General features: G+C 48.5%; 1 protein-coding gene across 4 annotated transcripts in view; it reads left to right on the forward strand.

Moving 5' to 3' along the window:
- Positions 1-14,874, forward strand: part of ARHGEF10L (Rho guanine nucleotide exchange factor 10 like) — a 130,748-nt gene that overhangs the window by 86,655 nt on the left and 29,219 nt on the right. For all 4 annotated transcript variants that reach the window (XM_081202928.1, XM_081202927.1, XM_081202929.1 and 1 more), the window contains 2 exons: positions 223-377; positions 12,908-13,053. In XM_081202928.1, the coding sequence (XP_081059054.1) occupies positions 223-377; positions 12,908-13,053 (301 nt within the window). The remainder of the gene's footprint in view (positions 1-222; positions 378-12,907; positions 13,054-14,874) is intronic.

Here is a 14,874-nt window from a genome sequence, read left to right on the forward strand (position 1 = left end):
TTATTACAACACAGATTAAAACTCTTAACAGGTTTGCTGTTGGAGATTTGAATGCCAGGGTTTTCTCGCCTTACATGATTGTGTGTGCGAAACACGCACAAGGCCTTCTCCTGCACCTCTCTGATCACCCACCAGGGGTCACTCCGTCTGTTCCAGTTTTCCTGTGTTAATCTCCGTCCTCTCTCCGCACTCTAAACGGAGCTCTGCTCTTTCTGCCTCCAGCATCCTGGTTTATGGAAGCGTGGACATGGGGACGCAGTGCCTCTTGACGGGCAAGAGCCCGGGGCTCCAGCCGGTCCTCTGCTTGAAGCACAGCCCTGACTACCTCTTTGCTGGCCTGCAGGATGGAACAGTGGCTGCTTATGCGAGAACCAGCGGTGAGCATTGGCGCCCGTGGAAATAGCGAGTTGGAAAAGACCCTGGCTTGGTCCTCGGGTGGCTTTAGAAGAGGGCAAGGCAGATTCACGGAGGAGGAGGAGGCAATCAATGGCTACCAGGTTCCCCCATAGCTGTCAACCATCCCTTATTTGGCGGGAAAGTCCCTTATCCCAGCGCCATGTCCCGCTGCTGTTCCTTATTGATGATGACCCTTAAATTTCCCGGGTTTCAAAGGAAGCAGCTCCTCTCCCTCCCTCCCTGCCGGCCAGGGAGGAGGGAGGCTCCTACTGTGTTGCTTGGCTGCATTGCTCACCCAATAAGGAGTCTAAGAACGACTGGGGGGTGGAGCTTGCATGCCTTGTGCCGATCAAATCGGCCGTGTTGCCTGGGGACTCGCCTTTGCTGCGCTGTGGGAACCACCGCTTGAGGCTTCGTTTGGCTGCTGGCTGGGCTTTCTGCCTTTGGCTCAGAGGGGCTCAGAAGTTGAACATACCTGTGCTCTGAAAATCCCTTATTTTGGCTGCTGGTCCCTTATTTCCAAGGCTGCTGGCCCCTTATTTTCAAATCTGTAAGTTGACAGCTATGGGTTCCCCATTGTTGCAGGGTGCTTCTGAATGGCAGTCATAGAATCATAGAATCATAGAATCATAGAGTTGGAAGAGACCACAAGGGCCATCGAGTCCAACCCCCTGCCAAGCAGGAAACACCATCAGAGCACTCCTGACATATGGTTGTCAAGCCTCTGCTTAAAGACCTCCAAAGTAGGAGACTCCACCACACTCCTTGGCAGCAAATTCCACTGTCGAACAGCTCTTACTGTCAGGAAGTTCTTCCTAATGTTTAGGTGGAATCTTCTTTCTTGTAGTTTGGATCCATTGCTCCGTGTCCGCTTCTCTGGAGCAGTGGAAAACAACCTTTCTCCCTCCTCTATGTGACATCCTTTTATATATTTGAACATGGCTATCATATCACCCCTTAACCTCCTCTTCTCCAGGCTAAACATGCCCAGCTCCCTTAGCCGTTCCTCATAAGGCATCGTTTCCAGGCCTTTGACCATTTTGGTTGCCCTCCTCTGGACACGTTCCAGTTTGTCAGTGTCCTTCTTGAATTGTGGTGCCCAGAACTGGACACAGTACTCCAGGTGAGGTCTGACCAGAGCAGAATACAGTGGCACTATTACTTCCCTTGATCTAGATGCTATACTCCTATTGATGCAGCCCAGAATTGCATTGGCTTTTTTAGCTGCCGCGTCACACTGTTGGCTCATGTCAAGTTTGTGGTCAACCAAGACTCCTAGATCCTTTTCACATGTACTGCTCTCAAGCCAGGTGTCACCCATCTTGTATTTGTGCCTCTCATTTTTTTTGCCCAAGTGCAATACTTTACATTTCTCCCTGTTAAAATTCATCTTGTTTGTTTTGGCCCAGTTTTCTAATCTGTCAAGGTCGTTTTGAAGTGTGATCCTGTCCTCTGGGGTGTTAGCCACCCCTCCCAGTTTGGTGTCATCTGCAAATTTGATCAGGATGCCCTTGAGTCCATCATCCAAGTCATTGATAAAGATGTTGAATAAGACCGGGCCCAAGACAGAACCCTGTGGCACCCCACTAGTCACTCTTCAGTCGCAGGAAACCACAGGAGGGGAGAGGGCTCTTGTGTTTGGGTCCTGCTTACGGACTTCCCCTTGGGACATCTGGTTGGCTACCATAAGACCAGGATGCTGGACTAGGCGGGCCACTGGCTTGATCCACCAGGCTGCTTATGGAGCCTCCAGGTCCAGGGGCAGTCTATCCTAAGTTCTTTGGTACGTTCATCCCCTGTGAGAGCAGGCTGTGGGGCAACAGTCCCCTTCTTATGAACAACAGTGAGAGAGGAGCTGTGGCCAGCATGCTTTGCCGGTGGGCCTCCTGGAGAAATCTGACTGGTCCTCTCCTTAAAAGCAAAGCAGGCTTCTAGTTCTCATTGTACATAGAATAAAGGGTCATTCAAACAAGGAATCTAGGAAGCTGAATCCAACCAAGTGTCCATCTAGCTCCGTAGTGTCTACACCAGTATTTCCCAAACGTGGGTCTCCAGCTGTTTGTGGACTACAGTTCCCATCATCCCTGCTAGCTAAGGATGATGGGAGTTGTAGTCCCAAAACAGCTGGCAACCCAAGTTTGGGAATTACTGGTCTGCACTGACTGGCAGCAATGACTCTCCAGTGTTTCAGGCATGCGGCAGGGGTGCGTGTGTGTCCTAGCTCAGCCCTACCTAAAGATGCTGTCAGCGGGGACTTTCTGCATTCAAAGCAGTCGCTCGGTTGGTCCGCTGCAACCTTTCCCCTTTGAGAACTTGTCGGCCATCTCTTCCCCGCACCCCCAAAACTCGCCCCAATCATAAAATGGGTTTGTGCATCCGATGCTCTCTGAGGTTCATTTCTGGGTGCGTGGGGAGGTTTCCCCTGCAATTTGTGCTTTTTGATTCATTTAAAATCTATTTTTATTTCTGGTAGATGGCAAAAGAGATTGGGGGTGGGGGGGTGGGGGCAGGGAGAGGGGAACCTTCCTCTGTACCTTCACTCCAAACCCCACCTACCATCAAAATGAAGTAAAATCTTTATGCTAATTGGCTTTTAAAATGCAGGGTCTGGGATTCAAGTTTAGGTCTGGAGACAAAACCTCCAATTTGAGCGCTCTGTAATTTCCTATTGATTCACTGTCAGTTCTCTCTGACGGCAGGGAGGGTGGCTGTTTTACGGCCACTGAAGCCTGTCAGCTGCCTGCTTCAAATTCTCATTCCCTGTAAATGTTTGATGAACAGAGAATATTCTCTCTCTCTCGTTTGGGTCAGTTCACTCTGATTTCACCAGGCACATCGGACGTCGGACGTCTCAGGCGCAGGGCAATGTCACCTGTGCATGCCTCTGTCTCTCTGTGTGTTTGCATGCCAGGTTAGGGTCATCCTTTGTTTGCTCCAAAGCCGCTTTGATTTGCTGTTTTTGAGGTCTTCTCTGTTTACGGAGAGCGTTCCATCATCCATTTTTTAAGACTGAAAACACACAGCAAGGGAAACCTCGGTCAGAAAAAGGCAACCCACAAAAGATCAAGGAGTTGGAATACTTTCTCCGATGAGGAAAGGCTAAAATGTTTGAGGATTTTTAGTTGTCGGGTGCATATTAAAAAGGGCTATGTAATTAGGGAGTGGATAGGGAGATGTCCACAAGAATTTGATAGGATGTTAGGAATCTGACTTATATACCTCTGCCACTGAGCTATGCCTCTTTCCTTAAAAACAAATCAAGTTTCTAGTCCTCAAACGATTGAGCGAGCTGCTTAATGGCCTAGTGGGGACTTGAAACCTGATCTCCCAGGTCCTAATCTGACACTCTAACCACTGCAGCAAACTGTCTCCAGAAAGGCGGTACTTCTGTACACAATGCAAAGCTGAGCAATGGAATCTGCTTCCCCAGGGCCATTTGTCATGTTTGATTTAGCTGAGATTCCTGAATTGCATGGGGTTGGACTAGATGACCCCATGGTCCCTTCCAACCCTACAGTTCTGTGAATCTATGATAATTTAGAGCGATGGGTCAGCTAGAATGGGGCTACCTTTGAAGGTGACCCGGAAACTACAACTAATCCAGAATGCGGCAGCTAGACTGGTGACTGGGAGAAGCCACTGAGACCATATAAAACTGGTCCTGAAAGACCTACATTGGCTCCCAGTACGTTTCCAAGCACAATTCAAAGTGGTGGTGCTAAAGCCCTAAACGGCCTTGGCCCAGTATACCTGAAGGAGCATCTCCACCACCATTGTTCAGCACGGACGCTGAGATCAAGCACTGAGGAGCTTGGTTGAGGAGGAAGGAAATCGGTGTAACACCAGGGATCAAGGGGGGCAAATGGGGGAAGCGGAGGGAGAGCTCCGGGATTCTTCCCTGGACATCAGTGAGGAAAGCACTGGTCCTCCACTACCCACGCCCTCCCTGCGCAGATGACTCCCGCGCAATGAGAGGCAGCTTTTATGCTGGAAAAGGTTTAAGAAACGCCCACAGACAGATTCTGCTAGCGACTGAGGCAGCCACGTTGAGATGGGCTGTGCAGTCAGGAAGGTTTAACCAAGGCAATTAAGCCCCCTAACGGGGACAATTTACACACGAGTAACTCAAACCCATTACAGCGGGGTACAAATAATAAATTATTATTATTATTATAAAGGTAAAGGGGACCCCTGACCATTAGGTCCAGTCGTGGCCGACTCTGGGGTTGCAGCGCTCATCTCGATTTATTGGCCAGGGAGCCGGCGTACAGCTTCTGGGTCATGTGGCCAGCAGGACTAAGCCGCTTCTGGCGAACCAGAGCAGCGCACGGAAACGCTGTTTACCTTCCCATCGGAGTGGTACCTATTTATCTACTTGCACTTTGACGTGCTTTCGAACTGCTAGGTGGGCAGGAGCAGGGACTGAGCAACGGGAGCTGACCCCATCGCGGGGATTCGAACCGCCGACCTTCTGATCAGCAAGTCCTAGGCTCCGTGGTTTAACGCACAGCGCCACCCACGTCCCACCATAGAATCATAGATTCAGAGAATTGTAGAGTTGGGACCCCAAGGGCTATCTGGCCCCCAATCCCCTGCAATGCAGGAATCTCAGCTAAAGCATCCATGGCAGATGGCTACCTAACCTCTGATTAAAAACTTCCAAGGAAGGAGAGTCCACAACCTCTCTCCACTGTTGAACAGCTCTTACTGTCCAAAAGATGTTCCCGATGTTTAGTTAGCATCTCCTTGTAACTTGAAGCCATAGGTTCAAGTCAGGGTGGATTTGATTTAAATCAAATCGATTTAAATCACTGGTCGATTTAAATCACTAGTCGGTAAGACTTGATTTAAATCACTAGTCAATAAGACTTGATTTGAATCATTTTTTCTTAGCAGAAATATTCATTCTTGCTGGTATAATCTTAATATTTACCACCAGATGAAGGTTTCATTTTGGGAATAATAAATTGTCAGAGTAGTTTTTACAGTTATATCAAAAATGACTGATTTGGTTATACTATTAGAAATATGTAGACCGGTAATAATGAAATGATTGTGAGGTTTAATAAGATAACCGTTTATATTTGGACAGCTTTTCTGCTGTGCTTTTATTGGAAGGAGAAAAACAATCCTTTCCTTGATAACAGTTTAAACAATTTATTTAACTAAAGCAATAACATTACAGCGTATGTATCCATGTTTGTTAACTGATGTGGTTCAACTTTTTTTGTTTTTCTAAAAAACATAGACTGAGTTTTAGCACACATGAAAAACTTACAACAAAACCTTATTTCCTGATGAATAGCCTTTGGACTATAATGTAACTTAAATAGAAAACTACCTTTAGAAAGATTTTTCCTCCAAAAGCATTTTATTTTAAAAATCCAATTTAAATTAAAAAAAACTGATTTAAATTAAAAATTGATTTTTTTGATGATTATTATTTTTAAAAATCATTGATTTTTATCCACCCTGGTCCGAGTCCTACCCTCCAGAGCTGATCAATCAGATGCCTCAATAGGAAACCGCAAAGCAGCACCTGAGCTCAACAGGAACCCTCGCCACCTGTGATTTCTAGCAGTTGGCATTTCGGGGGCATTTACTGCCTCTGGCTAACGGAGGCAGAGCAACAGCCATCAGGGCTGGTAGCCATTGCACCTTCTGGCGCTATCAGAAACCGTTTCTGCTCCTTTTTCCTCACTCCTTTCAATGCATGGAGAAACGCCAGCCTCCTAGCTATCGAGAAAACAGGTGCGCCTCTGTCAAGGTATCTTTGCCCGACAGAGGTGGTGCCGACCCCCTTGCAGATGCGAGCAGCAGATCGAAGGCACCCACATCTGCCTGGGCGACGGCAAGCTTTCCTCTTGTTTGCCCCCTTCCCCCGGACACCTCCCCCCCTCCTCTGCCACCTCCCCCCTCCATCTTCCAGGCAGACACACTTTAATTAAAAACCATAACCGGCTTATGAGACGCTAATTAATAAACGCAAAGCGTTTGCCAAGTGGAGATCGGAGGCTCCGCGAGAAAACATCCGTTTACGACCCCGGAACGGAGGCAACAAGGCGCAGATCGCGAGTGTTTAATGGAACGTGGAGAATGGGGGGTGAGGCGGGGTGGTGGTGGGGGGTGTAGACACAAATCACTTTGAAAAACATACGGACTCAAAAGGTTGCGGGGGGTGGGAAGGGAAAGGGAGATTAATCCCGGCCCGATTAGGCAGAGAGGCTCTTTGCATTTCCACCCCTTCTCCCCCAAAGACAAAATCTTGGAGGGACCAACCATCTTACGAGGTTGGGTAAATACCGTATTTTTCTCTCCATAAGACACACTTTTTCCTTCCTAAAAAGTAAGGGGAAATGTCTGTGTGTCTTATGGAGCGAAGTGGGGAAGTGGTACCACTGGGGAAGTGGTAATTCTGTATTGATCTGTTTTGGATGTTGTATGTGATGCCAATAAAGGTTTTATGATACGATACGATGTTCATGGCTACAGCCTGCACCAAAAAAACCCACACATCCACTGTTTCCTGGGGCTGCAGTGGTGCAAAAATGTGGTTACAAAGCACAGATCCACATGGATCCTCAGGATCTTTGCACTGGGTCACCCCAAATTCACCATCAGATCACATGTCTGTGGCCACAGCATGAACCACAAAAATCATACATCCACTGTTTCTTGTTTTCCTCCTCTAAAAACTAGATGCATCTTATGGTCAGGTGCGTCTTACGGAGCGAAAAATACAGTTATACTGTAGGACAGGTGCGCGGGCCTCCAGATGGCCGTATTCCCTTCTGCGCAAGCTTTTGGGGACCGCATGCCCCCTGGTGGGTGGGGCCAGGGGCAAAAGTGAGTGTAGCAAGAAATGTAAATTTTGTCTTTGCAAAGTAGGCTGGTGTCTGCACAACTTTGCCACCTGCTCTCTTGCCTCCATCAGGTAAGAGGCATGACTAGAATTTTGTGTGCCTGTTGTGCTGCAGCAGTTAGAGCGTCCGGCTAGGCTTTGGGAGAGACACGGGTTCAAATCGCGACTTGGCGATGAAGCAGCTTCCCAAGTGACTTGGGGGCTGGGGGCAGTTACTGCCTTTTCTCAGCCTAAGCTAGAATCTTTTTTCTGTGGTGATCACTCATAGCTTAGTAAGATTGTCTTCCACGAATATGGTCTTAAGTGACTGTGGAGGCCAGTTCTGGATCTGCACGTCCTTCCACATTGGGGACATAGGTTTCCAGGCGGGAGTTGGTCATAGAGATGATTTGCCAAACGTGCCTTCCTCTTAGCTCTTTTCTCCCTTTCGGCCTGAGTTCGAGTGTCGTCAAAGTCCATGACACCTTTGGCAGAGGCTGTTCTCCAATTTGAGCACTCGCAGGCCAGTGTTTCCCAATTTTCAGTGCTTATGTGAGCTCCCATTGCTCGGTCCCTGCTCCTGCCAACCTAGCAGTTCAAAAGCACGTCAAAGTGCAAGTAGATAAATAGGTACCGCTCTGGCGGGAAGGTAAACGGCGTTTCCGTGCGCTGCTCTGGTTCGCCAGAAGCGGCTTAGCCATGCTGGCCACATGACCACTGGCTCCATCGGCCAGTAAAGCGAGATGAGCGCCGCAACCCCAGAGTCGGCCACGACTGGACCTAATGGTCAGGGGTCCCTTTACCTTTATACTACTATATTTTTTAAGTTTTACCTTTGAAAGTGTCTTTAAACCTCTTTTGTTGTTCTCTCTAACCTAGTATCATGGAATGGTAGAGTTTGAAGGACCCCTAGCCCAACTCCCTGCAGTGCAGGAATCTTGCCCACAGCCGAACCACCAAACTCCTGGTTAACAGCCCGACGCACTGACCCATTGTGCCACCTAGGGAACCTACCTCAAAGGGTTGTTGTGGGGATTAAACAGGGAGGGATGAGAACCATGTGTGCTACCTGGAGCAATCCTGGAGGAAAAAGTGGCATATCCAGGCAACAAATGGATAATATGAAACTCCCTTTTATGTGCACAACATGTCATGTGTGCGTGCTTGCGGGGAGATGTGATCTGGGTGGGACGCAAGAAAGACCCCGAATGGTGTGAGCCCCACTCAGCTTCACAGCCTCCTTCAGCTGCTGAATAATACAAAGGAGCTTTCTGCGTTTGATTGCATTAGATGGGGCCGATGACAGACTGAAGCTGTGCTGCGTCCCGGAATCAGGGCACTGGGGAGCCTCGCCGAAGCACATTAAGAATCCCCTGGCTGTTTGCTGTGTTGGTACAGCAGGGCAGCCTTTGACAGTTCCCTCTGCTTTCCCTGTCTCTCCTCCTTTGCCCTTGCAGCAGAGCTGGCAGAGACGGCTGGCGCTTTCAGGTTTTTTGATCTTCCCCTTCCCGTCGGCGTCCTTCCGCTTTCGAGACCACATTCCCGCAGCCTTTCCTTCAAGGCCAGCACAAAGCAGGGTCACTCGTCATCAGCGCCCAAAGCTCAGGGCAATCCTGTGGGTGGGAGAGGTCAACCCGTTCCCTGCGGTGGCCCTGCCCTTTGAGTGATGGGGAAGCTGCCTCTGACACTCGCTTTGATGGAGAATGGCTCATCTTTGGTCCCGATGTGGGCTTCTCCTTTGTAATGGGCAGGACAAATGCAGAAAGGCAATAGCTCTCATGGGAAAGGACTTACCTTTGTGGGCCAAAGGTTTGTTCAGTGCCTGGGAGCATAGCCAGGCAGGACTGGGAATACCCCCTGTCTTAAACTCTGGATAGCTCAGTTGGTTAGAGTGTGGGGCTGATAATGCCAAGGCTGCAGGTTCGATCCCCATATGGGACAGCTGTATATTCCGGCATTGCAGGGGGTTGGTCTAGATGACCGCCAGGGTCCCTTCCAACTCTACATTTCTATTAAACCTTAAAGAGCTGCTGCTGGCCCGTGCAGACAATTGTAAGCTAGGTGGACCAACTGTCTGACCCCAGCAGAAACTTCCTATTTGGTTCAGAACCATGAGGACTAGGATCCTGATTTATTTTTTGGTCCAGATCATAATAGAGAGGGAGACCTATGCTTGTCATGTCATAGGTCTCTTATTCAACGCCTGGCATCCCCAGGTAGGGTTGGGAGCAGCCTCCCCAGCTGGAAGCTTGGAGGGCTGCTTCCCGTCAGTGTGGACAATCTGAGCAAGACAGAGCAATGGTCTGACTTGGTAGCTCCTATTTTAAATCAGCCCTTTATTTATTCAGCGCAATGAGGACTAGAAACTTACTTGGTACTTATGGAAGGGTGGGAGTTTAGTGGCGGAGAGCCAATGTGGTGTAGTGGTTAAGAGCGGTAGTCTTGTAATCTGGGGAACCGGGTTCGCGTCTCCGCTCCTCCACATGCAGCTGCTGGGTCACCTTGGGCTAGTCACACTTCTTTGAAGTCTCTCAGCCCCACTCACCTCACAGAGTGTTTGTTGTGGGGGAGAAAGGGAAAGGAGAATGTTAGCCGCTTTGAGACTCCTGAAGGGGAGTGAAAGGCGGGATATCAAATCCAAACTCTTCTTCTTCTTCTCTGCATGCAGAAGGTAGGGCTGGGAATGTCCCCTTATCTGAAAACCTGGGCAGCCCCTCCATAGCCCTGGGGTATCGCAGGTTGGTGGCTTTGTGACACCAGAAAGGCCAGCCAGTGCTATATATATATATATATATATATATATATATATATATATATATGTGAAGCTAGCCAATTAGTAAGCCTGGTTTCGTAGAATCATAGAGTTTGAATGGACGGCAAGGGACGTCTAGCCCAACCCCGTACTCCTTGGGCAATGTGGCATGTCTGACCAAAGCAGGGTGCAAACAGAGAACAGATATCTCTGTACATCCAAAACCACAGTCTTGTATATCTGTATTCAGCCAGGGAAGCCTTTTTTTCACTTCAAGGCCTACCCCCCCCACCCCCCGCCACACATCTCCAGCACTTTCCCTCTGAACGTTTTCCTTTTGGCTGGAAATAACTGAGATCCCGTCCAAAATAGCGATGCTTCTGTCTAGCTGGTAAGAGCTACAATTCACAGAGAAAAACGGTGCCTGCGTCGCTGAGAGGGGGAGAAATGTTGATGTGAAGTGGATAACTGGGAACGTAATAGTGCCATTTGGTGTGTGATTTGCGGTGAGATGCTGGGTGTGTGTGTGTTGGAGCTTCCTGTGGTTTTGCCAGTTACCGATCTGGCCTTCAGCTTGCCATATCAGTGGGGAGAGCTTGATCCCCAGCCTGCTGACATGTGGTTTGCCCAGGGAGCTGTGGTGTGGGGCTTTGGGCAAACGGACAGCATTGCCTCTCCCCTCCGCTGTTAAGGTGCTTCCTGTTCCAGCTCCTCATTTTTTATTATTTGTGACGTACACACACACCCATTCAGGAGCCATGCAGCCTGTTTCTACAGGGCTTGGCAGTATGTTTGGCCGCATGTGCCTTGTTTTTGACCCCCTGATGTTCAGTTTAAATCAAAAGCATCCCTGAGTAACTGGAGAAGTTTTACCAGGTTCAAATTTACAGCATCAGAATCTTTTTTTCGGAGGGAAAAAAAAGTTAATTAGAGCTGTAGAGTGTTGCTGTATTGACCCCACTCAGGCAGGTCCGAATGGCTGAGTCAACATGGAGAAAACACAGTAAAGATTTTCCCCCTCCCTCTCTCATAACACTAGGACTGGGGGACATCAGTTGAAGCTCGGTATTGGGAGTTTTAGGACAGAGAATCATAGAATTTTAGAGTTGGAAGAGACCCCAGAGGTCATCAAGTCCAACCCTCTGTAGCGCAGCGTTAAACTGCAGAACTCCTTCCTTCAGGAGGCAGTGATCACCACCAACTTGGATGGCTTTAAAACAGGATTGGACAAATTCACAGAGGAGAAGGTTTTTGGTGGATACTGGCCACAATGGCTCTGCTCCGCAGGATGTGATGTCAGAAGGGCCAGCCAATCAGTGTTGTTTGTGGAGCTAGCCAATTAGCGGGCCCAGTTTCTCCTGAGCTCAATCCTGCAGGGAAGATTGATCCCTGGCAGAGCGGAGGAGCTTCTGAGAGGCGTTGTACGGTGGACAAGACTCGAAAGTTCACATTCTGGTGTGAGTTATCCAGACAAACCTCTGGTTTTCGGCATGGCGGGAATGTACAGTCAGGTCCAAAAGCTCCTTATATGGAAATTCACTTATCCAGACAGGAGGGATTAGTAACCAAACCATTGTAGATTCAAATATCTGCACAGCTGGATCCGTGTGTAGTACTGTAAACAAATAAGAAGCCTTAAACAATGCTTGCTTTGTATGTTTTGCTGGCCTGCAGCAGCTGTTTCGCCAGAAAACATGGTGGGAGGGAGGAAGGCAGGGGGAGGAATCGGACAGGTAAAGAACATTTTCCCCTTCCTCGTTTGCCTTTTGCGAGGTTTCAGAGAAGTTTCCCTGGTGGTTTTTCCGTCATTTCAGGGTCAAAATTCCCTGTTTGGGACCTCGTTAGAAAATGTCAGTGTAAATTTTTCCACTTGCTATGTGAATGCCTGCCTAACCAAGGATTTCCTAAGGACACGTTGTGTTTGGGTGGTGAGACCCGAATGTCTGAAGGTTCCTTACACAAGGCAGGAGCATTTGCTCACCAGTTCTACACCAGCCTCCCCCAACCTGGTGCCCTTCAGACATTTTGGACTGTTAACAGCCCTCAGTCCCAGCCAGCTGTGAACGGTGGACATCATAGTCCAAAACATCTGGAGATGGAGAAGGAGACAGAGGAATGGTCTCTTTTGGAAGATGGTGGACTTTCTTTCCTTGCAGACTTTTTAACGGAGGTTGGATGGCCATCTGTCGGGGATTCTTCAGCTGTGATTTCTGCATTGAAGGGGGTTGGATCCAGATAGCCCATGGGTGTTCCTTCTAACTCTGCAATGATACAACTCAGTGATAATATGGCCTGTCACCAGCTCTCCGGGGTCTCAAACAGAAGCTTTTCCTGTCCATGGATAAATTTTGGATCTGAGCTATGAAATAATAATGTAGCATCTCAACATCCTGAAGAATTTAGTTGGCTTATTACAGGCACAGGCAAACTGGGCCCTCCAGATGTTTTGGGACTACAACTCCCATCACCCCTAGCTAACAGGACCAGTGGTCAGGGATGATGGGAATTGTAGTCTCAAAACACCTGGAGGTCCGGGTTTGCCTATCCCTGGCTTATTAGAAAGGAACCTAGGAAGCCGCAACATACCAGCTCGGACAATTTGGTGTTGCCTGTTCTGACTGGCAGCAGCTCTCTGGGATCTCAGGCAAAGAGAGACCCCCTTTCCCTCTCACTGGATCTTTTCAGCTGGGAATGCAGGGGATTGAATTTGGGGCTTCCCACATACAAAGTGTATCAGAGCTGCCAGGCTTGCCCAGGTTTTGCGGCTGGCTCAGGCCAAACCAATCCTATGCCTGTTTTCTAGGATTTGAGTCTTGCTCCATGCAGTGCTCCTTGACAGTCCTTGTCCTAGAAACCAGCTTTCTGTTGACAGCTGCCACCCCCTTTTCTAATGCCGCTCTCTCTCTTCCTTTCTTCAGGGGGGTTCTGGGACCTGGAGGCTGAGCCTGCCTGCCTGACAGTGGGGCTGGCACCAGTACGGACCCTTTTGACCCTGGACGATGCCGTGTGGGCCAGCTGCGGAAACCAAGTCACCGTTTTCGATGCCACCACCCTGAAGGCTCAGGTAGGCCGTGTGATGCCCCTCTGGAAACCCCTCTGCTGGCTTCCTGCCTGCGCTGGAACTCTGCACATGCTTCTTTGTTGCGTTCCAAAAGCAAGGAAGGATTGGACCCTGATTAATAGAATACACACGAGGCTTGACCAGCAAGACTCTGGGAGGAGGTGCCAATAATAATTCCACCCACCCCTTGGCCCAGGTCGTTTTATTCACAAAAGAACCTTTTACACAGTGTTCGTAAGAACCAATCAGATTTCCTCTGAGCATTTCAAAAAAACCCACGTTAAAGTTAAAACTACAAAGAGCTAATTTGAGCATACATACGTAGTTCAGAGTAAATAAAATAGGAAACAAGGAGGAATGCTTTTAGGAAACTCCGGAGGTCATAAACAGCAGTAAACAGGAAAGGAAGAACAGGTAGTATTTACCATCTCCTTGTGAACTCTCTTCCTGGCCCTTAAGATCTACCTAAAGATTAACAAACTACATCAAAGTTACATACAGTGGTGCCCCGCAAGACGAATGCCTCGCAAGACGAAAAACTCGCTAGACAAAAGGGTTTTGCAGTTTTTGAGCTGCTTCGCAAGACGAATTTCCCTATGGGCTTGCTTCGCAAGACGAAAACGTCTTGCAAGTTTGTTTCCTTTTTCTTAACACCATTAATACAGTTGCGACTTGACTTCAAGGAGCAACTCATAGAACGCGGTGTGGTAGCCTTTTTTGAGGTTTTTGGTGATTTTTGAAGCTTTCCCAAAACTTTTCCGACACCGTGCTTCGCAAGACGAAAAATTCGCTAGACGAAAAAACTCACGGAACGAATTAATTTCGTCTTGCGAGGCACCACTGTACTATCTTTATGGCTCAGGATGCCTGGTGAAGCAACTGGCCTGTGTATTTAGAATGCTTATACGTTCCTGTCAGGCGTAGAGAAAGCAAATGGCAGAGGTGCAGAGGCTTGTGGGATTCGATCAGAAATTATTGTCAATGAATCAAACCCAGTCAACGCAATGCTTTCATTGCGGACACAATGGCTTGCTCCTTATTTCCATAATTCCTCATAGCAATCCCACCTGACCCCCCCCATCCACATTTCTCCATTTACCATCCATTCCCAAGACATCCCTGCCTGTGAACTTATCTTCTCCAACTTCTCTCCCTCTGAGCGATGATCTCATGCTTTCCATGATTTTTTGGCTCTTCCCGATGGAAACTGCATTCCTGACTGCCTGCAGGATGCTGCCTCCCTCTCCCTCATCATCCAAACCTACCTTGGGTACCACTCTCAAGCTAACACTGTCTCTTGTCAGGCCTAGGTCAGGTGTAGTTCGCTTGGGGGATAAAGGACTCTGCAGGAGAAATCAGGTCTGGCAGCTGCATGCAATCTGGCCTGTGAGCCGGTGGGTTCTCCATCTTCTGCTATAAGCAAACAAATGTGCCTTTAACCTTCACCTAAACCTCCCCCTGTCGCCTCTGGATTATTTTGGTTTATTCATTTATTGCATTTAGATCCTCTCCCATTTCTCCAAGGTTGCTCGAGGTGGCAGGCATGAAAAATGCCAAGCCCAGTCATTTTAACAAAACCTGATGAGGAACGCTTGAGGGAGTTGGGGATGTTTAGCTTGGAAGAGAGGAGATATGAGAGCCATCTTCAAAGATCTCAAGGGCTTTCCCATGGAAGATGGAACAAACTTGTTTTCTCCTGCTCCAAAGGGCAGGGCCTGATATAGGTATTTGAGTGGCAAGAAAGGAGACCCGGAATAACTTTCTGGCAGGGAGAGCCATTTGACAGTGGATAGCTCTGTTGGTTAGAGCATGGTGCTGATCACG

This window comes from Podarcis bocagei (genome assembly GCF_964188305.1).
Source record: "Podarcis bocagei genome assembly, chromosome: 7".
Lineage (NCBI taxonomy): Eukaryota > Metazoa > Chordata > Lepidosauria > Squamata > Lacertidae > Podarcis > Podarcis bocagei.